General features: G+C 51.6%; 1 protein-coding gene across 2 annotated transcripts in view; it reads right to left on the bottom strand.

Annotated features, from left to right (window-relative positions):
- LOC110071117 (autophagy-related protein 2 homolog A) overlaps window positions 1-20,146 on the bottom strand; it is a 61,478-nt gene that overhangs the window by 24,680 nt on the left and 16,652 nt on the right. The window contains exons 5-19 of one of the 2 annotated variants that reach the window (XM_072983941.2): window positions 18,077-18,242; window positions 17,736-17,867; window positions 15,669-15,765; window positions 15,196-15,357; window positions 14,045-14,187; window positions 12,259-12,334; window positions 11,140-11,395; window positions 7,251-7,401; window positions 6,909-7,010; window positions 6,101-6,241; window positions 4,179-4,349; window positions 3,808-4,045; window positions 2,637-2,739; window positions 1,558-1,720; window positions 1,256-1,398 (exon numbers count right to left, since the gene is read on the bottom strand). In XM_072983941.2, the coding sequence (XP_072840042.2) occupies window positions 1,256-1,398; window positions 1,558-1,720; window positions 2,637-2,739; window positions 3,808-4,045; window positions 4,179-4,349; window positions 6,101-6,241; window positions 6,909-7,010; window positions 7,251-7,401; window positions 11,140-11,395; window positions 12,259-12,334; window positions 14,045-14,187; window positions 15,196-15,357; window positions 15,669-15,765; window positions 17,736-17,867; window positions 18,077-18,242 (2,244 nt within the window). The remainder of the gene's footprint in view (window positions 1-1,255; window positions 1,399-1,557; window positions 1,721-2,636; window positions 2,740-3,807; window positions 4,046-4,178; window positions 4,350-6,100; window positions 6,242-6,908; window positions 7,011-7,250; window positions 7,402-11,139; window positions 11,396-12,258; window positions 12,335-14,044; window positions 14,188-15,195; window positions 15,358-15,668; window positions 15,766-17,735; window positions 17,868-18,076; window positions 18,243-20,146) is intronic. The other variant, XM_072983944.2, reaches the window with a different exon arrangement.

The raw sequence follows: 20,146 nt of genomic DNA, 5'->3' as shown, positions 1-20,146 counted from the left end.
CAACGTTCACATCCTGTCCTAAGCCCTTCCTTAAATCATCTTCTTGTAGCTCCACCGCATTACATGCTCCATAGAAAGTCCCAAGTACAACCCCCCAACATCATCATCACCAGGCAGGGTCGGGAAAAACTCGTGCTTGTAACCTTGGGGAGTTAATAACCACTGAGTTAATAAGAGGGGGAGGGATAGATGGATCACCTTGGTGTAATCCAGTTCCCTATGATCTTATATCAGAGGAGGGAGAAAAATAAGGACAGCCACAGCTAGCACATCAGCGCAGCATGGAGAGAATCTGCAGCCTTCCCGATGTAGCTCATCTCCCCTCGCCCCCTCCCCGCCAGCGGTGCATGGCACGGGGGGAGCCAACGTTTCCTCTCACCTGCGCATGTGCGTGGCCATGCAGCACAGCATCAGTGTCGCGCACCTGTAGCCAGTGTTGCCACCCATTTGATGCCGGTCATGGCTGGAACCCTGCCTGTGTGGGGCAGGGCCCCCGCCCGGCATTGGCGGGAAATTAGAGGGAACGCTGGTTGGGAACTGTGGCTCAGCAAACATCCAGAGGGGCGCAGGCTTTGTTATGGAAAGCCAGGAGAAGCCTGGCTGCTTTTCTTTGAAATTTGGGGGGGGGGGATGAGCAGACACCACGGAAAAGTGGCAGAGGAACTCCTCTGAATCAGTGGTGGAGTAAATGCGGACGTTCAAGCACTCATTGTGACAGACCACTCCATGCCCATGAAGAAAGTTAAAAAATGTGGCCAGATGGATTGGTCCATAACAACAAATCAGCAGGTCTTATGTAAAGCTAATGGCTCTCGATTGCCAATCCAAGACCAACCTACCCTTAAACACTTTGCATTACAACAGGGATATAGCCTGCAACCATATAGTGTTCCTGGGAAGACTCACTTCCCTTCTAGCGACAGCAAGATCTGCAGCTAAGCAAAGGAAGAAAGAAGAGGGAAGCAGCGTAGCAGGCGAGATATATCACAGTCCCGGCCACTCGGGCTCCAGTCCTGAAGAAAGTGCCCGTCTGATTCCCCAGAGACTCCAGTTAAGGGAGCAGCTGAGGGGCGAGATCAGGCACTGCCTGACGCTCTGGAGAGCTCCTGCTGTTGGGCAGAGCAGATACGAAGGGAGACAAACAAAACAGGAGACTATCGGGGCTGAACTGTTTCAAGGAGGACACACAGGGTCGAGCCTTAGCTCTCGTGGAACCTGAACCCCTGGCCGGATTCACAGGGCGTGAGGTTCTGACCTATTGTAGATGCTCTCGTAGAATTCCTTGCTGGGGAGGAAAATGTGCATGACGGGGAAGGTCACCTCCAGGGTGTACTGAGAGGCCTCCAAGGTCTGGGCCTGGAACTGCGCCATCTCCTCGGGATCTCCGGGGATCACCATCTGAAAGAGAAGCAGGGGAGAATGCTAGACCCAGGAGGAGGAGGAGGAGGAAGAGGCACAGAGCACAGAACCTCCAGCACCGCTGCCCTCCCCACCTCCAATCCCCACCACCCCAGAGCCATGCCCCCCCCGCCCCCGCCCCCGCGAGAAGGACCTCACCTCCTCTGTCTCGTACATGGTCCGCTTGGAAGAGAAAGGCGAAGGCTCCGGCTGCTTGAGCTCGCAGGGGCTTTCCGCCGACGAGAGCTCCATCTCTTCCGGCTTCAGCAGGGTGGACTCCCACGAGGCGTCGCTGGCCCGAGGCTGGAGGGTCAAAGTGATTCTGCCAGGGTAAAAAAGGCAGCGTTGGGCAAGAGTGCCCGGATCTCCCACAAATGCTCTGTCTCCAAATGGCAACCCAAAATTGGGGAGGGGGGGAATGCCCAAAGCAGTTGGAGAAAGATCAAAGCCCCTTCTGTTTTAAAGAAATGGTGCAAATCATGCAACCCCCCCTCTCCCACGCCACCTATGGCCCACTAGGGCTATGTTGAGGTTCCCAGAATCTCCCAGAAAAAAAAGGGGGGGGAATCCAACCTCCCAGTTGTTTTTGTTTTATATTCCTCCCCTTAAAAAGCAGTGGTTCCCAACCGGAGGTCCCCGGACGTCCTTGGACTACAACTCCCAGAAGTCCTTGCCATCACAGTTAGTGGTGAAGACTTCTGGGAGTTGCAATCAAAGGACATCTGGGGACATAAAGTGGAGAACCTGACCAAAAAAACCCCCCACAACCTGACAAAGCAACCCTGCAAAGGCAGAGTTGCAAGGATCTTGGACCCCCCCCCCAGAACGCCTCAGGCCGCCATCAGCCCTGGCAAAGAGGGGATGCGTTTGACCCGACACCCTCCGGGGGCTCCAAGGGGATGATGGGTGGTGGGCTAAAGGGCTCCCACAGCAAAAGGCTGTGAGAGATCCTGGAGGGGGGGGGAAGGACTACTCCAAGGCTTCTCTACTCCATGCTGGACCCTCCACTTCCAACCTCCCACCCCCAAGGCGTGTGAAATGCACCCTACAGGACTCCTCAAACCCACCCGCACGCTCCCCCTTTACCACCACCGTCTTCTATGCACATATTTGTGCATAGAAAGTAGTTCCTGAGAAAGTGGGGGGGGGCTGGACGGTTTGGGAACCCGAAACGTAGCCTTCGGACACGGAGGCTGGCTCACTCCTGTTCTCAAGGGGACCGCACCAGCCAGACTTACTTTGGGAGGAGGTACGTCTTCCCCGCTCCTCTGGCTGACAGGTCCGGGGTTTTGCCGACGCGAAAACAGGGCACGGACACCTTCTCGCCATCCTCATACACACCTGTGAAGCAACAAAAACAGAGGCCCGGACAATAAGAAACGGGGCTACCCAGCCAAGCTATGAGTCTGTGCTCAACCTTACACCAGAGTGCCCTCCAAGGAAATCAATAATGTATAAGCATTCAAAGCATTTAACCACAACCTTAATATTTTGTGTGTGTCCATATGAACATGTACATCAAAATAAAACCCTCGAAATAAGCAGTGACGGAGAAGAATTAACCAAGTGCTAAAACCCAGCTTAAAAGCTCATATAAAAGACACTGCTCGTTGACCTCTCTTAACCTCCGATGCCTGTGGCTCCAAGTTGAACAGGCAGGTTTTCAAACCTCCATTAGATTTGGCCCACTCTGGTTCCATACGGAGGTCTTGGGGGAGAGAATTCCACAGCTTTGGAGCCAAGTGGGAAAAGGCCCTCCCCAAAGCCTGGAATTCCCCACTTTTAGTCCCTGGGACTAACAAAAGTCTGGGATGTGCAGACAGGAGTCCTCTTACGAGGAATATGCCACGGCACCGGCTCTGTTAGCACCAGCCGACGAAACGGGTCTTTGATGAACCTGCCCCGAGTCCTCGCTGGACCTTTGGTTTAACCTTGGGTCCCCTGTCCAAAGAACAATTAGCCTTATGAACACCGTCTCTGCTGGTTCTTAAAAGGATCTTCAGTTTTTTTTCTTCTTCTACCCCCATTGGTTTAGGGACTGTTTTGTTCCACTGATGCTGCTTTCTGACGCTGCTGCTCTTATACCTCTAGGGCTAGTGCTGCACGTGACGATTTCATGGCTATCTCGTCCGCCATGCCTTGCAACAGCTTTTGCACTCATCTAGCATGAGGTGTCTTGGAAGGTGTGTCCTATGACATGTAAATAAATACCGTGTTTCCCCGAAAATAAGACAAGGCCTTTTATTAATTTTTGCTCCAAAAAACGCATAAGGGCTTATTTTCAGGCGATGATTAATTTCTACAGACCCAGGGCCTGCTTAGCGGTGGCTTCACCGCTAACCTCTCCTTCCTTGGGGAGCCCTGCCCCTGACAGGCAAGTGGGGGCGAGCAGTCGCTGTGCTTCCTTACCATGCAGGTCACTGAAGGAGGCTTCCACCTGGGTGGCCCCCACCGGCCCGAGCTCCGTGTGGAACTCCACACCAGCCACGTCCAGGCGCAAACTCTCCTTCCGCACCGCCTTCTCTGCCCAGGACCGCCTTTCGGGCCACGGACGCAGATCCGGAACGGGGAACTGGAGCCTCAGCGTGGCCTTTGGCGCCGTCCACTGCATGGTGGCCCGCCAGTTGGCAGCTGGGGGAGAATCTGCCTGGCGCCCAGGAAGGAGGGAGGAGGGGTGGGAGGCAAACAAAAATCTGTTAAGGAGGCTTTTTTTTCCCCTGACCGGATGGGAGCGAGGGTGCCGAGGCGCTTCCTCCAATTGCTAAGCTTACCCCACTTACCAAGTGCGCCTCGGGAGGAGGCCAGGCTGGTGCGGAGGGAGAGGATGGGGTGGCACAGCGCAGCAGAGAACAAAGCCGGTCAAGGGTCCCGAGGTCCACATCGGAGGAAAACTCGGCCAGCTCGGCGGCCAGCTCCACCGTCCGCTTGGCGACGGCTTTCACAAGGCGGCTCTGCAAGGGCAGCGGCAAGGGTGAGCAGGCCTTCGGCTAAAAGCAGGCCAGCCCCATCCCGAGGAACGACAGCTAGACGGCCGCCGGACCGCCCCAAGATCGTCCGCTACCTGAGGTGAGAGACAAGATGGCGCCCCTTCCTAGATGCACGCCCAGAGAAAGAACGGCATCCAACTATGGACCAGAGAGAGTCCCATTTCCTCCCGCGGGCCCGAGGCGACTCGAGGAGTGACGGACCCTCAGAAGGGACTGTGCGGCGCAAATACAACTCTGCCCTCCAGCTCGGGAGGACGCCCCTCCGCTGCCACCGCCCAGCGCCTGCTGCCTGAGGGGAAACTGCCGCACGTTGCCCAATGACAGGGCCGGCCCTGGCTTGAGGCACTGCTCCCTCCGTGGCTTGGTCTCATCTGGCACCCTTTTCTATTCTCTTCAAACAGAAGGTTTTGCTAAAATATTTCTGAAACAACCCTCCCTGCCGACCTCTTCCTGGATGTGCCGCTCCCTCCTTCAGAGGAGAGGGACGCCCGCCCGTGTCCTAGGGAGGTTTCTGCGGCTGAGGCGCTCCTTGTCATGGAGGAGGTCCCTTCCCACTGGGGGCTTCTCAGGGAAGCATCTTTATTTCCTCCGAGCTATTTTTTTTTCTTAAAGGAAGTGTGCTATTTCACTAAGCTTTTAACTGCTTTTAAAAAATCTAAAAAAATATTCAGTAGACAAACCAGCTCGCGTAAGTTTCATAAGGATATTGACAAGCTGGAAAGTGCCAAGAAGATGAAAACCAAGGGATGGCGAAAGGTTGTGAAACCAAGTACTGTAATGAATGGCTAAGGGAGCAAAGCATATTTAGCATGGAGAAGAGCAGACGGAGAGGCAGAATGACAGCCATCTTCATGGGGTCTGTCATGGGGAAGATGGAAACAGGGCCAGGGTGGATTTAATGTAAATGACAATTTAAAATTTTTAAAAAAATATCAGTTTTTAAAATTCAAATCGTCATAAAATCTGATTTTTAAAATTTAAATCATCAAATAAAGAGGCTGCAAAAAAGTTCAATATTATTTTAGGCTGCATAAACAGACGTAGAGTCTTCCAATCCTGTGAAGCACTAGTTCCGCTTTATCTGGCACTGGTTAGGTCTCCTCTAGAATGCTGTGTCCAGTTCTGAACACCCCACTTCAAGAAGGACGCCAACAAACTGGAGTAAGTTCAGAGGAGGGAAACCAAGATGATCAGGGGGCTGGAAAGCAAGCCCTATGAGGAAAGACAGAAAGAACTGGGCATGTTTAGCCACGAGGAAAGAAGACTATGTATGGGGAGATATAGGATAGCACTTTTCAAATACTCATCCCAAGGGGAAAGGACACATAATAAAGGGCTCAAGCTACAGGAAGCCAGATTTAGCCTGAATATCAGGGAAAACGTCTTAACTGTTAGAGCAGTACGACAATGGAACCAATGACCTTGATAGTGGGTCAGCGCTCCAACATCGGAGGCATTCAAGAGAAAATTGGACAACCATCAATCGTATCCGCTTTGATTTGGAGTCTAGCCCCTTTCCAGCTCCATTACTCTACGATTCATTATATGATTTTAAAAATAATAATTGATTTTTATCCACCCTGGCAGCAAACTCATTTTCCGTAACTCCAAGTGGCAGAACCCGAAGTAATGGATTCAGATTATGAAAAGGAGATTTCACCTCAACATTAGGGCGAACTTGACGGTGAGAGCCGTTCGACGGCAGGACGGATTACCTCAAACGGCAAGAGGTGCGAGTCTCCTCCATTGGGACCTTTTAAACAACGGTTGCATGGCTGCCTGTACGGGATGCTTTCGCCGCGGACTTTCTGCTTTGGCACAGGCTGACCTTTGGGGGAACTCTTTCCGCTCTGCTTCTATAATTCTGAGAGTTTACTTTAGCTGGGGAAACAACTGGATTTAGGCCTCTCAAATGGACTGGTCTCATGTTGTTATTTGTTTGAGCACCATGGTTACTTGTCTTTTAAATATTCTATTACCGCAAAAAAAAAAAAACCCTTAAAACCAGTTCTCCATGAAGGGAAGCACGTACATTGCAAAATTCGTAAACAGAAGATATAAATGCAGGGCTGCTGCACCCGCTCCTTTTCAGCTACGCTTCGGCACAACTCCCACAGTCCTCCAGCATTTATGCCCCAGGCACGCGCACACATGTAGCCGGCGGCAAAGGCTCGATCTGGCTAGCTTCTGTGCATGTGCAGATCTAGCCTTCCTTTGCTACACCGAGCAAGCTGGCAGTCCTTCCCCAACATTCTGGGCAAAAGCAAAGGCAGTGGAAGAGCCAGCGGTTCCGAGAACGCCTTTCAGGCAAGGCAGCCCTCCTCCTCTGCATCGCCAGCAGCAAAAACACACCAAAACAAAGACGGAGGTGTTGCGGCACCTTTAAGACCGACAGGCTCATCTCTCGGCGTGAGCCGCCCATTCCTTCGGATGCAGGTGCCCGAGCCCATTTTCTTCTGGTTTGGGGTTTGCAGCGGGCAACAACCCTGCCCCCCCGCCCCCCCCACGTGCTGGCACACTGACCTTTCTGGACGGCCGCTTCTCCGAGTGCTTGCAACGGATACGGGCGCAAGGCTGAGGCGACTGGCCGTAGGGGAAGGCACTCGGGGTGGCAAAGGCCAGCAGCTGCGGGAGGGAAGGAAGCAACGCCAGCTTAGGAGAGGCACACTCGGAGAAACGCAACCTCTGCCCTTGCGCCGTCTGCCGGGTCCAGCAGGGGATGGGCGGCCCTCCCGCTGCCGAGAGCGCCTTTCTGGTTGCCAGGGGGTCCAAAGCTTGCCCAGGGGAGACGGCGGCGGAAAGGGGGGGGGAGTGTATTTCGAAGGCCGTCTCTTTCCTCTCCCCTCCGGCAGAGCCAAGCCTCACCTCGGTGTACGCCGGTCTCGCTTGCCTGCCGCCACCTGGCCAGAGGCACTCCAAGGTCTCCAGCAGCCCGAAGGAGGCCTCCCAGCTGAGCCGGTTCAGCCGGGCCGAGGCCTTGTGCTCACAGCTGATCTGCACAGCAGCCCCCGTGAGCCTGGAGAAAAGGGTCAAAACAGGTCCCCATCAGGTCTTGACAATGAGCGGGAGGGCGCTTGGGGGGGGGGAAGCCACCCCCCATCATCATCAAAGCTGTATGTAGCTCAGGGGAGGGGAGCCTCCAGCCCTCCGCATAGCATATATGGGACTCCCGGCTCCTCTGAACCCCACCCAGCAGGGCCAACAGTCAGGGTGATGGGAACTGGAGTCCCGTGACCGCCCCCCCCCCAAAAAAAAGGCCAAATTCTCCATCACTTCGGCAAATGGAAGGCACGAATCAGGAGAAGCACAGACAGGGGCTGGGATGAGAAATGAGCCAAAGGGTTGTTTCATTTTATTTATTATTGATAAGAGTTTCCAGACCACCCAACTTAGTGAAAACACTCCCCGGGGCGGTTTACATAATGGGACATATAACCACCTAAAATAATCAAAAAGAAATCCTAAACATAACACCGCAAAAACAAAACAGGAAAGGTGGCCTATGACTGACACCTGACAAATTAAATCAAACCAAATTAAATAAAATGTAACAAAACAGATAAAATATATACCAGGACAATAGGACCCCCCCCCCATATCTACAGGGGGGTCAGTTCCAAGGCGACATAACACATATTATAATAAATGTTATTTCAGCAGTGAATGCAAGACACAGCATGGTTTCTGGCTCCCTCTATTGGCCAGTTCTGGTAATTTCATCTTTAGGAATACGTATTTCTAAGATTTTTCTTTTAATATTTTCAGACTGTGGATAAGTGAATCAGCAGATACTGTTCCGATGAATACAGGGGTCCTGCTGTAGAATTAATCAATAACTACAATTACAAATATAACATACAAGTCTCAAAGAGTGGCATAAGAGGTTACGAAAGGCCTCCCTAAACAATTCTGTCGTCAATGATCTTCTAAAAATCTGTAAGAAGGGCGGGAGGGGTGGGTGCGCCTGTCTCATTTCTAATGGAAGTTTGTTCCCCAAAGAGGATGCCGCTGCTGAGATTGCCCAATTGCTAGCACTAGGTGTGTTTTTTTAATATTTGGAATATTGTGTCAAAGCAGGATGTGGGCAATAATTTCAAGTCTCCACTCAGCCATGAAACTCCCCGGGTGGCTTCCCTTCCATGATCTACCCTCACAGGGGTGTTACTGGTAAGCATAAAAAAGTCCTGTACACCGTTTTGCACTCAGTTGGAGGAAAACTGGGCTATAAATGTACCCAATCACAAAGGAAGCTGGTTTGTTAGAGCCGGTGGGGTGACCACCACACCGAGAACTTGCAAAGTTACTTGTAAGGCAAACTTGACAAGTAGATAAATCCACAACTGGGGAGCAGATAGAAGATACTCTTAACCCCAGGAAGTGTACCAGACTACTTTCAGAAAGGAGTCTCAAGACCTAATTTCATGAATCTAACTAACATAGGCCTGTCCTTAAAGAACTTCAATGGTTGCTGATATTTTCAGTGACAATAAAGTTCTGTTTTTATATTGTTGACCTTTTTAATACACACACACACACACACACACACACACACACACACACACACACACACAATGGTGCCTCCCATAGTGATTGCTCCATTTTACGATGAAATTGCTTTGCGATGGAATTTTTGCCATCACAAGAGCGATCGCTTTGCGATGCCCCCTATGGGAAAATTCACTCTGCGATGATCGCGGGGAAGCGCTTCCCCGCGATCATCCCAAAGGCCCCGCCGATCAGCTGTGCAAAAATTGGGCCTTTGGGATGATCGCGGGGGAGCGCTTTCCCACGATCATCCTAAAGGCCCTGCCGATCAGCTGTGCTGGGAGGGGTGGGGAGAGAGAGCGCCGAAGCACAGCTGATCAGCGGGGGTTTGCGCTGATCGTGGGGAAGCCATCAGCGCAAACCCCCCGCCGATCAGCTGTGCTTCGGCTCGCTCTCTCTCCCCACCCCTCGCAGCTGCAGCCTGGGCAGGGAGACTGAGACACCGCCGCCACCCTGGCCGAGAAAGACCCTCTGCAGGTGCAGAGGGTCTTTCTCAGCCAGGGTGGCGTGGCGGTGCCTCAGTCTCCCTGCCCAGGCTGTCAGTCTCCCTGCCGAGGTTGGAGCTGCGAGGGGTGGGGGGAGAGAGAGCCGAAGCACAGCTGATCGGCGGGGGTTTGCTGTTGAAGAAATTTCTACATTCTTGCAGCATAATAAAAGTTGACCAATCCCAGTGAAATAGATCGAATCAATCCGAACAACTTCACAGCTTTTGCTTCCAACTAAAAACTTAAATAAATAAAAATCAAGCTTTTGACAGGAAAACACGTCCTGTTATCTTCAGGATATAAACGGTGTAGTAACTACACTGCATATGACAATATACACTCAATGTGATTACATCACACAATATTCCAGGTGGAGTAATTGCTTAATCAACTTACTGCTGTCCTAATGAGGTCAATTATTAGAAGCCATGAACCACTAAGTCTTTGCCCTTCTTCACAGTTCAAGACATTACTTCTCACACGTATCTCTAAAGATACTCTTATCAGTCTCAAATTTCAGGAGTGTGATTGAATCAGCTTTTTTGTTCCATAAAAGCAGATGATGCTGATGCTCCTGGCCTAAATTTTCAACATTTCTTTTCGTCTGTCTGCTATATGTCAAACCACAAGAACGTGGTATCTCATAAACACCTGGCACTCCCAAAATCCTTCACAGGCTGTACACACTGACTGATCTTTCTAAAAGATCTAAAACAAGTGTTGATACCAACCCTCTTTAGCACTGAAATTCAAAACAAAAGAGCACCAGCATTATCTTAGATTGCGCCAAGAAGAAAAATCTCCCAGTGTGTGCAATGTAGTTAGTACGCCGTTTGTATCCTGAAGATGACAGGGCATGTTTTCCTGTTGAAAACTTGATACAGTGGTGCCTCGCATTGCGATGTTAATTCGTTCGCAAAAATCACTGCAGAACGAAAATGTCGCAATGTGAAATAAAAAAGCCCATAGAAACGCATAAAATGCGTTCCTATGGGCTTAAAACTCACCGTTCAGCGAAGATCCTCCATAGCGTGGCCATTTCTGGTGCCTCTTAAGCGAGGAATCTGTCCCAGAAAACAGCGGGCGGCCATTTTGTTTATCTGGTGGCCATTTTGAAACCACCGATCAGCTGTTAAAAAATCATCACTTTGCGATGATCGGTGCCCGAAGCAAGGAACCGATCATTGCAAAGGGAAATTCCCCCACAGGGAACCTCTCAAAGCGATCGCAAAAAATGCGTCGCAAAGCGATTTCGTCGCTAAACGGAGCGATCGCTATGCGAGGCACCACTGTATTTTATTGTTTTATTAACGTTTTTACTTGGAAGCCAAAACCGTTCAGTTGTTTGGGTCAATTCAGTCTGTTTGACCGGGATTGGTGAACTTTTATATATAGCTGTAAATTTCCCTTTTATATCCCTCATGGAGAGAGCTGATTTGCTTGAGAAACCAATAGAAAATAAAATAAATTAATTTCCTGTTATTCACTCATTTCAGTAGATTTCAGCTGGTTTAACTGAGTGAGGTTTAGTTTGTTTTCAAACTTCACATGCTGTTCCTCCCCCCTCCCAGTTTTTGTATTTCAGCCTGTTGCCCTTATGCTCCGCAGCACCCGCCCCAAAAAAGTTGAAGAGAAACTTTCTGAATAACACGGCAGCTGAAGGCCTGGCAGAACAAGCCAGAAAAAGTCTGGGGAATCTGGGGTCCTTTTCTCCTTTTCCTTACCTGATGTGGCTCTGCGGGCAGGCCTGCTCAAAGCACTGGCGTAGAGGCTGGAAATCCCGGCCGCCAAAGGCAGAGTCCTTCAGATCCCCCAGCCGGGAGAAGAAACGCTGAGCCAGAGGGTGGCTGAGGACGGCCAGGGTGGCACGATCCGGGGGCTGGTGCAGGAGGGTCAGAGTGAGCCCCCCAATCGTCAAACGCAGCAGCGTCTCCGGGTGCTGGCTGTCCAGAGAGGGAGGTGGCGGCTGGCTGGCCTTACCTGAAACCGGAAGGAAGAGGAAGATGTCCATGCTGTCAACTGCCTCCAGCTGGCCCCTTTCCCCTTCTCCTCACCACTGACCTCCTGGTCCTTTCACAAGTGGAGAGACTGAGGACTGGATCCGGCCCCTTTCACAAAGCTGGTGTTCTGGCACCAAGCAGAGCCCCCTCCCACGCATTGCACCACCGTCTGGTGGAGAGCTTTTCCAACCTCTGGACACAGGTGAGGCTACAACATTTGCACAGGGTGAGGATGCCACCCTGGGACACTCCTTCCTTCTTTCCTTCCTTCCACCCATCCTTCCCTTTCCTTTTCCTTCCTTCCTTCCCTTTCCTTCTTTCACTTCTATCCCACCTTTCTCCTTAAAAAGGACCCATGGTGGCTGACATCATTTAGAACTTAAAACAGTAAGTATACAACTACTAAAAAAGATCAAGCAAATGTTACACCAAAAAAAGAAAAAGGAAAGAAAAAGGGAAAAGAACAAGAGCAGTACCAAAAAGGGTTTCCAAACCCTGCCCAGGCAAGCCCATCAGTGCGGGAAAGCGTGCCTGAAGGGAAAGGCAGCCTGTCCTGTACTGGCCTGTCTGATGATACTGGAGAAAGTCCTCGGTTGTCAGCAATAGCAGAGACGGCAAAGAGCAACATCTCCCACCGGGTGCCCCCCAGAGGGGCTTAACCACAACTCCTCAAATCCCCTAGCTGGCCTTCAGTCGGAAGCCCCCAAAGACGCTGGGGGTTTGCATTTTGCCACCTCCCCTTGAAGCGGTTCGGATGAGAGAATGGGGCGTTTTTGCAGCCCCGTGTTCTCCTTCTCATTTTCCCCACCTTCCCCCTCTGACACACAGCAAAAACCTCCTTACTTGGAATCTTGTTGAGGCAAGGAAGGGTAGCAGCAAAGGGCGAGCACCTGAAACGCCTGGGACTACTCAAGATCAGCTGTGGGGAGAGGGGAGAGGGAAGAGGTGAGGATGGCACAAATGTGTCTCTGGAGGACAGACAATACGTGTCCCCCCGAGTGGGTCAACCCCTGGAGACCTCTATGTATTTCTGCTCTCCCCTGTTCGCTGTCACTGCTTCTACGTGCTGAAATATAGAGACATCTCTGGAAGGGCAAAATTGGCACTGCCAGCCCCTGGCACTCTATAGTATGGGAGGACATCTGTGGCTTCTTCCTGAACCACCCAGAGCTGCTGCAATTTCGTAGAATCATAGAATAGTGAAGTTGGAAGGGGCCTACGAGGCCATCCGGTCCAACCCCCTGCTCGAGGCAGGAATCTGAGTCAAAGGAGATCTGCCAGGTGGTTGTCTAAGTTTCTTTGAATGCCTCCACTGTTGGAGCACTCATCACCTGTCAAGGTAACTGGTTCCATTGTCACACTGCTCTAATAGTTAGGGAGTTTATCCTGGTATTCAACCGAAAACTGGCTTCTTGTAACTTGAGCCCATTATTGTGTTTCCTACATTCTGGGATGATCAAGAACAGATCTTGCCTCTCCTCTGTATGCCAGCCTCAGTCTTCTTTTCTCAAGGCTAAACATGCCCAATTCTTTCAGTCTTTCCTCACCAGGCTTGGTTTCCAGCCTCCTGATCATCCTTGTTGCTCTCCTTCAATTTGTTAGCATCCTTCTTGAAGCGTGGTGTCCAGAACTGGACACAAAACTCAAGGTGAGGCCTAACCAAGTGCTGAATAGAAGAGGACTAGCACCTCACAGGATTTGGAAACTATACTTCTATTAATACAGCCTAAAATAGTATTTGCCTTTTTTGTAGCCACATCACACTGTTGGCTCATATTCAGCTTGTGATCTACAACAATTCCAAGATCCTTCTCGCTCATAGTTTTGCTGAGCCAGGTCTCCCCCATCTCGTAAATGTGAAATTGGTTTCTTTTTCCAAGGTGCAGGACTTGGCACACATCCTTGTTGAATTTCATTCTATTGTTTTCAGCCCCAAGCTCCAGCCTATCATTTTTAATTTGTTTCTAGTAATTTTTGGTGGCGACATGAGCTACAGCAATACCCCTGGTAGTAGCCATCAGATTTCCAAGATGGTCTCTGGATTTCAGAGGACCATCCGGTCTCTGGTCCCTGCCAGCAAAGATGGGTCATGCACTACATGGGGTCAAATGAAACCCCCAGGGCCCCATGGACCCTGCTAGAGGGCCTCCATCTACTTTTTTTTGCTTATTCAAACAGGCCTCTTGCCCTCTCACAGGTTTGCCTCCAATCTGTTTTACGGCTGGGGGGGGACTAGTCAAGGTCTCTCTGGGCCTAAAACAGGTCAAGTGGGGAGTAGGGAAACATCACTAAACTGTCTCCAAAAGGCCACACACAGATTTTTCAAGTTCAAAAAACCTGGGGGCGTCAGGAGAGCTGAGCCCTCCGAAGTCCAAAAAAACCTGTCAGTCCTCTGCCTCTGTCTTATAGCTGCCCTCTTGTTATATTAACAATTTGCGGAAAGTTTCAAGGACCTCAAAAGATGGCAGTGGAATCCCTGGAAGTAAAACCCAGCAAGCAATTGTTCTGAACACCCCGCGTCCACTGAGGCCACGTCGGCAATCCCACAGAGCGAGAACCGCCAGAAGCACTGTGCCAGGCAGCTGACCCAGCCGGGGCACTTTCCCCAAACCCAGGCCCACGCTCTTACCCCCGGGGCAAAGGCTGGCGCCGGTAGGTGGCTGCCGCTAGCGTCGCTGTGGGCGGAGGACTCGAGGTCAGCGTCGGACAGTTCGCTGAGGGAGCGCACGGAGGTCACGCTGCTCGACATGCGCGCCATGGAGAAGAACATCTCTGAAAGGGAATGGCAGATTTGGGGTTAGGGGAGGGAGGGAGGAGGTGCCTGCTGCCCCTGAGCACCTCTAGGAAGGGGCGGGGGAGCAGGCACAGCGGGGTGTTTTTACCTGAAGTACCCCAAGGGGAAGGCAGCAGGAATCGCTTTCCTGAAGGATGGGGAACTAGCCTGGAAAGGGCAGCAAAGGGACCCACCAAGAATCTTGTCCACACCCAGAGGTTGCCCAAACTGGAACCTGTCCTTTCACACAGGAAAAGAAGAGGCCCAAAAAGTACCTCGAGATGACCTGTGTCAACTACAGCAGTGGTCCTTAACCTTGGGCCTCCAGATGTTCTTGGACTTCAACTCCCAGAAATCCTGGCCAGCAGAAGTGGTGGTGAAGGCTTCTGGGAGTGGTAGTCCAAGAACACCTGGAGGCCCAAGGTTGGGGACCACTCAGGATCCGGGGAAGAACTTTTGGGATTCCAAACCAGCTGTTTACAAAACACTCCAAGTCCTAGGCCTGGATGGAGGAATCTCCTGGATCCTCCCACAATTCCTTTCTCCTGCTCATTTCTCTTTCCATTTAATGATTTCATGAGTATTTGGGAAACTCTGAACAGGAATGAACTGAACTGAAATTCTTACCCCTCTCAAGCCAGATCTAAAGAGGAAGGAAATGAAAGGCATGTGGTAGAGCAATTTCACAGATTTCCCTTGGGAAACACAGAGAGCAGCTGGCATACTTTGAACTGGATGGGACTTATTCGAGTGCTCAAGACACCCATGCCTTTGAAATACTGCGGTGGCAGGAGGTGGACTAGATGATCTCCAAAAGCCCCTTTCGGCTCTACAATTCCACGACTCTATAAACCGAGAAGTCAAGATCTAGACTCCTTCAGAAGGAAGCATGCTGGAGGGGGGGGATTCAAATCTTTTAGCAATTCTGATGGCAGTAGAAGGTAGAGCAGAGGAGAGGCCCCTCCCAAACCTGCCTAAGACCTCCCCCCCCCCCCCCAAACAGTCACCTCCGTTCTCCAGTCCAGCACAAGTCTCCATTCCCTCCAGACGGGAGGCCGGGGCCCCAAAGCCCGAATGCAGCTGCTGGCTGAGGTCCTGTTCAATGAGTTTCAAGTCCTCCGAGTCGAGGGGGCGATTCTTGCTCAGCTGTTCTTTCAGGGTACTGGGTTCTTTGGCGGCAAAGGGAAGAAGAAGAAAAATGGATTAGGAAAAGGCTTGAGGCACTTCTCCCAAGGTGTTAAGTTCAACAGCTCTGCCCCGGGTTCCTCCAGATGTGCTGGAGGGCACTCCCCATAAAACCAGAGCCAAAAGGCTGTGGGGGGGGTTGCAGGAGATGTCTGACACAGTTGGGCCGGTTTAGCACAAGCAGCGGCATCTCTAGTGAACAAGATCCCAAGAGGTGAGGATCCAGCCCCCACCACCACCACCACCAGGACTCCGCCTGACGGATCTCCCTCCATCTCACTCTGGCAAGGCTCACCTGAGAGGTTCAGAGACGTCAGAAGGTCTAGCAAATAAAAGATCTGCTTAGGGGCCAGCAAGAGATGCAGCGATCCCGCCTTGCCATCCAACTCCAGCTGCGGGGAGGCAGAGAACATTCAAAGAGAAGAAAAGTCCTTGCCTGCCTTGAGAGACAAGAGCGGCCGACACGAGAAAGGAAGAGGAGGTACGCGGGGAGGAAACGGAAGCTTCTTCTCCCGCCACACACACAGAGACCACACCAACTGGGCACGGTGGCATCTTTAAAAGTGAAACATCCCCCCGCTCCACTTCCCAGTCTTCATCCTGACCCAGTGGAAAGGAAGCAGATCCTTGTATCGGCGTGGTCACCTGCAGTGGCCCCAAGAACAATCTTGTAGTGGCCACCATGCTGAACTCCCACAGGCTGCCTCAGGCCTTTCAGAGGAAACCAGAAGGGACCAGAAGGTCCAGTTTTCAGAAAACATGTTTCTAAATGTGAAAACAAGGTGCAGGGTGCGTGCTTTGTTTTACAGGAGAGCGACTCCTGCCAGATGCACCATTCACTGTTTGGGGCCGTATTTTACAAAGGGAGCAGGGGGTCTAAAGAGTACCTCAGGACTTGCAAAAACAACATGATTATGAGGAGCATTACTTCCATCTTTCTCCCCCCCCCAAGAAAATTTCTGCTGCATCAAACCAAAGGCTGCTACGGTGGGGGGGGGAGGGAAACGACAAAGAATTCCTTCCTCCAATAGCTTCCGTTATACAGCTGTGACAAGTCCGAGGGCTTGTCTAGTGAGCAAAATCCTAAGCGGTGGGGATCCGGCCCTGTCCACCCCCTCCCCGCCAGGCCACCACCTGTAAGTCTTCCCTCCATCACACTCTGGCAAGGCTCACCGGGGAGGGAGGGAGAACCTGCAGGCCTATTGGGGGGGGGGGAACTGGATCCCCACCACTTAGGATTTTGCTCACTAGGGAGACCTCAGCTTTCACAAGGGCGGAAGGGGTCTCCTCCTGCTGCCCCAGCCTGTAGGATGCATCGCTGGCCCCGAATGACCCAAGAGCAGGGTGCCCATCCTTGGATCTGCAGGGAAGGGGACACACCTGTCATCTCTAGCCCCAAAGGCTGTTTTTTTTTTCTTTGCAAAAGTATGGGGAAGGTTTAGCTGGAAAAATTCCCTTTTGTCCACTAGTGTGTCCCCCCCCAAAAAAAAATTTAAATGGTGGGGCAGGGGAATGCTGGAATCCCCCCAAAACATGGAAATGTTCCTTTCCGCAGTCTCTGAGGACACAAGAGGAGTTTTTCGTTTTTTTTTAAAAATGTGTGTGTGCATGCTCCTTGGAGGGAGAAATAGCAGGGTCTACACTTCTTCCCCTCATGCTGCTCCCCCCCCCGGCCCCATCTCACCCCTGCAGAGACTCTCTGTCCAGTTATCCTGAAGTGCAGCCAAGGACGGGTCAACTCTCCACAAACGGACCTAATCCCCCTTGGAAGGACACCCAGGGGAGCACTTTGAGGAACCTTCTCCTTCTGGAGCAGAAGCAAGGCTGTCGAGGGAGGGATCGACTCCAAAAACCCAGATACAGGGAAAAGGGACGTTGGGAAAAAGTCGTCCCACAAACCCCTGGCCGGCACGGCTGAAAAGTAATTTCTCCACCTTCTGCTCCTCCAAGAGATCTAGATCTCCCAGAAAAAAAACTTGTAAACGTAAGCTGAGGGGCGCCGTCCGCCCGTCCTCAGAGTGGAGAGTCCGCGTGGGGCCTAGCACAGGAGGGTGGCCTAGGTTGAGGCTCACCTGATGCCACTGGGCTGCTAGTCCCATCCCGCTCAGAGGCCAATGCATCGAGGAGCTCCAGCCCAGCAGCTTTTGGAAGACCACACGTGCCGGCTGTCCCTGCCGTGGGACTAGCAGGTTAGACAAAGACGGAGACGCCTTGGGTTCAAATTCCCGAAAGCAACCCAGGTGGCTTAATCCCCTTTGCAGAGTCTTGCTGCCAAGGAACATGGCAAGCTGCTCGGAGCTCTTTGGAGAAAAAGCTTGATAAGGAACCTAGCCAATGAACCAACGACCTCTGTCTGGCTGACCTTGGGTCCGGGAAAGGCCTCATTCTGCTTCAGCTTGATTCTCATCTCTGTGTATCCGGAGCAGCTGCCGATCTGAAGCAAAGGGCTGGAGGAGGCCTCCTCTTCTCGGCAGGCAGATGCGTCCGCTTCCTCCTGAGTGAGCGGGAGAAGATCAGGGCGTTTCTAAACAGAGTGAGCCTACGGCCGTGGCAAGAATGATGGGGGGTTCCAGCCCTACCTGAATGGACCAGACCACGACTCCCACCCCTCACAGCCGGCTGGGGATGGATAAATCGGAAGGGCCCGGAGTTGGTGGGAGGAGCGGGGGTGTCTGGCTTTGGGTCAGCCCCACGTGGACATACCTTTGGGACAGGGGATGGCGCAGAGCCACTCCCCTCCGAGAAATCCTCATAGTAGAACAGGACACCACTCAGCTGCAGGATCTTGTGCACGAATGGCGGAGGCTGGTGGATGTCCACAGGTAGGGCCTGCTCAGGGTCCTTCACCGCTTCGTCACAATAGTCCAGCCTGAGGAAGGGGGGCAACAGACGGTGAGGATGGCCAAGGCAGCAACAGCTCAGCTGGGAAGCAGGGGGACTAGCCAGTTCCAAAGCCACCCTTCTTTGTTGACTGGCCAAGCTTCCCTTCTCAGCACCATCGTAACCCCTTCTCAAGAAGGATTGTAGCTCTTGAGTAGGGAACCCCTGATCCTCCAGATAGGATTGAACTGCAACTCCCAGCAGTGCTGAAGAGAGCTTGGAAGTGCCTCCTCCTAGAGAGGCAGACAGCAGAATGTAACAACAACCGAAAAGTCTTCGGATTCTTTGAAATACTACAAATTTGATTTTGCATCTGCTTTTGTGGGACTGCAGTCATTTCTTCAGGTGCACAGACTCTGGCCTCAGTGGCCTCTACTCAGCCCCTCCTAGCCTTGACTGCAATGCTTCCCAACCTTGTGTAACCCACATTATCTTGGACTACAGCTCCCAAAAAATCCTGGCCAGCACAGCAAGGGGTGAAAAGGCTTCCGGGAGTTTTAGCCCAAGAACATCTGGGGACCCAGATGCTGGGAATCGGTGCTTTATTGAGACCACGTTCTCTGCATCTCAAGAAGGAGGCTGCAGCAGAAGAAGAGTTACACCAAGTAAAACTTGCTCACCTTCCATATGCCACAAAAGCTTTTTGTTGGAGGTCCCTAGCTACAAACAACAAATTAGGTGAAAGTCATTCCTTTTTCTTGTGGCTGTCCTGAAACAAGGAATAACTTTAGCTCTTGTGGGGGAATAATTGTAACTTTTTAATGACTTTTATAATTGCGAGATTTTGGTCTCACTGGCTAAAATCCTGTTGCTTAGCATTGTACGTTGCACTAGAGTAGGTCCTCGGGACCACTGAGGATTTGCTGAGTCAACTGTTCAATTGATTCAGAAGGTCCTCCTCTAGTTGCAATTGAGGTAATGGTAAAGGTTGCCCTTGAGATTTAGTCCACTCTAGGGCGCGGTGCTCATCCCCGTTTCCAAGCCGTAGAGCCAGCGCTTGTCCGTAGACCGTTTCTGTGGTCATGTGGCCAGCGCGACTAGACACGGAACGCCGTGACCTTCCCATCATGTTGGTACCTATTTATCTACTCGCATTTTTACATGCTTTCGAACTGCTAGGTTGGCAGGAGCTGGGACAAGTGATGGGAGCTCCCTTCATCGGGTGGATTTGATCTTGCGACGGCTGGTCTTCCGACCCTGCAGCACAGAGGCTTCTGCGGTTTAACCCGCAGCGCCACCCGCAGTTGCAATTTACTGGGTTAAAATAAGTCACCGCTACAAGAGGCCCATTGGAATAAGTGCAAATGAAGGTGGCGTTGACTCACCAAATTCTCACTGATTCCGTGGGCCTACTCTAGCGCAACAGACTATGCGAAACAACAGGGTTTCAGCCAATGGATGGTGCAAGTGGAAGATTGTATGGGGCAAACACTGGCCCTTGTGCTTCAATACGGGTATGGAAACAATGGGCCAGATGTGAAGAAAGCCTGCTGTGTACCAGAGGTTGGCAGCTTGCAACCAGAGATGGGCGGATTGGCCCCACAGGTGTTGGGCAGGCACCCCAGATTCTGCACCCAGCCTCTTCCTGCAGAAACAGTGCCACAAGCTTCCTGGGCCCCCCTCGCCTCCTCTGAGTGGGCGCCTGCCCAGCGCCTGCGGTCTCAGTCTGTGCCAAACCCCAGTAAGTGCCCTTCTCTACTTAGGTTCAACTAAGAGTACATTTCAGTTACTTTTAAGCTTTTAAGCTTTTTTTAAAAAAATAAATTACAACGGTAACTGACAATCTCTATTTTTTAATGCAAAATTACTTTTTTAAGTAACTTCCCAATCTCGTGCCTAAGTTACCACACCCAATGACAAAGGATGATAGGATTTGCAGTCCAACACCTAGAA

This window comes from Pogona vitticeps, chromosome 15 (genome assembly GCF_051106095.1).
Source record: "Pogona vitticeps strain Pit_001003342236 chromosome 15, PviZW2.1, whole genome shotgun sequence".
Classification (NCBI taxonomy): domain Eukaryota; kingdom Metazoa; phylum Chordata; class Lepidosauria; order Squamata; family Agamidae; genus Pogona; species Pogona vitticeps.
This window is presented reverse-complemented; position numbering and strand designations above follow the sequence as displayed.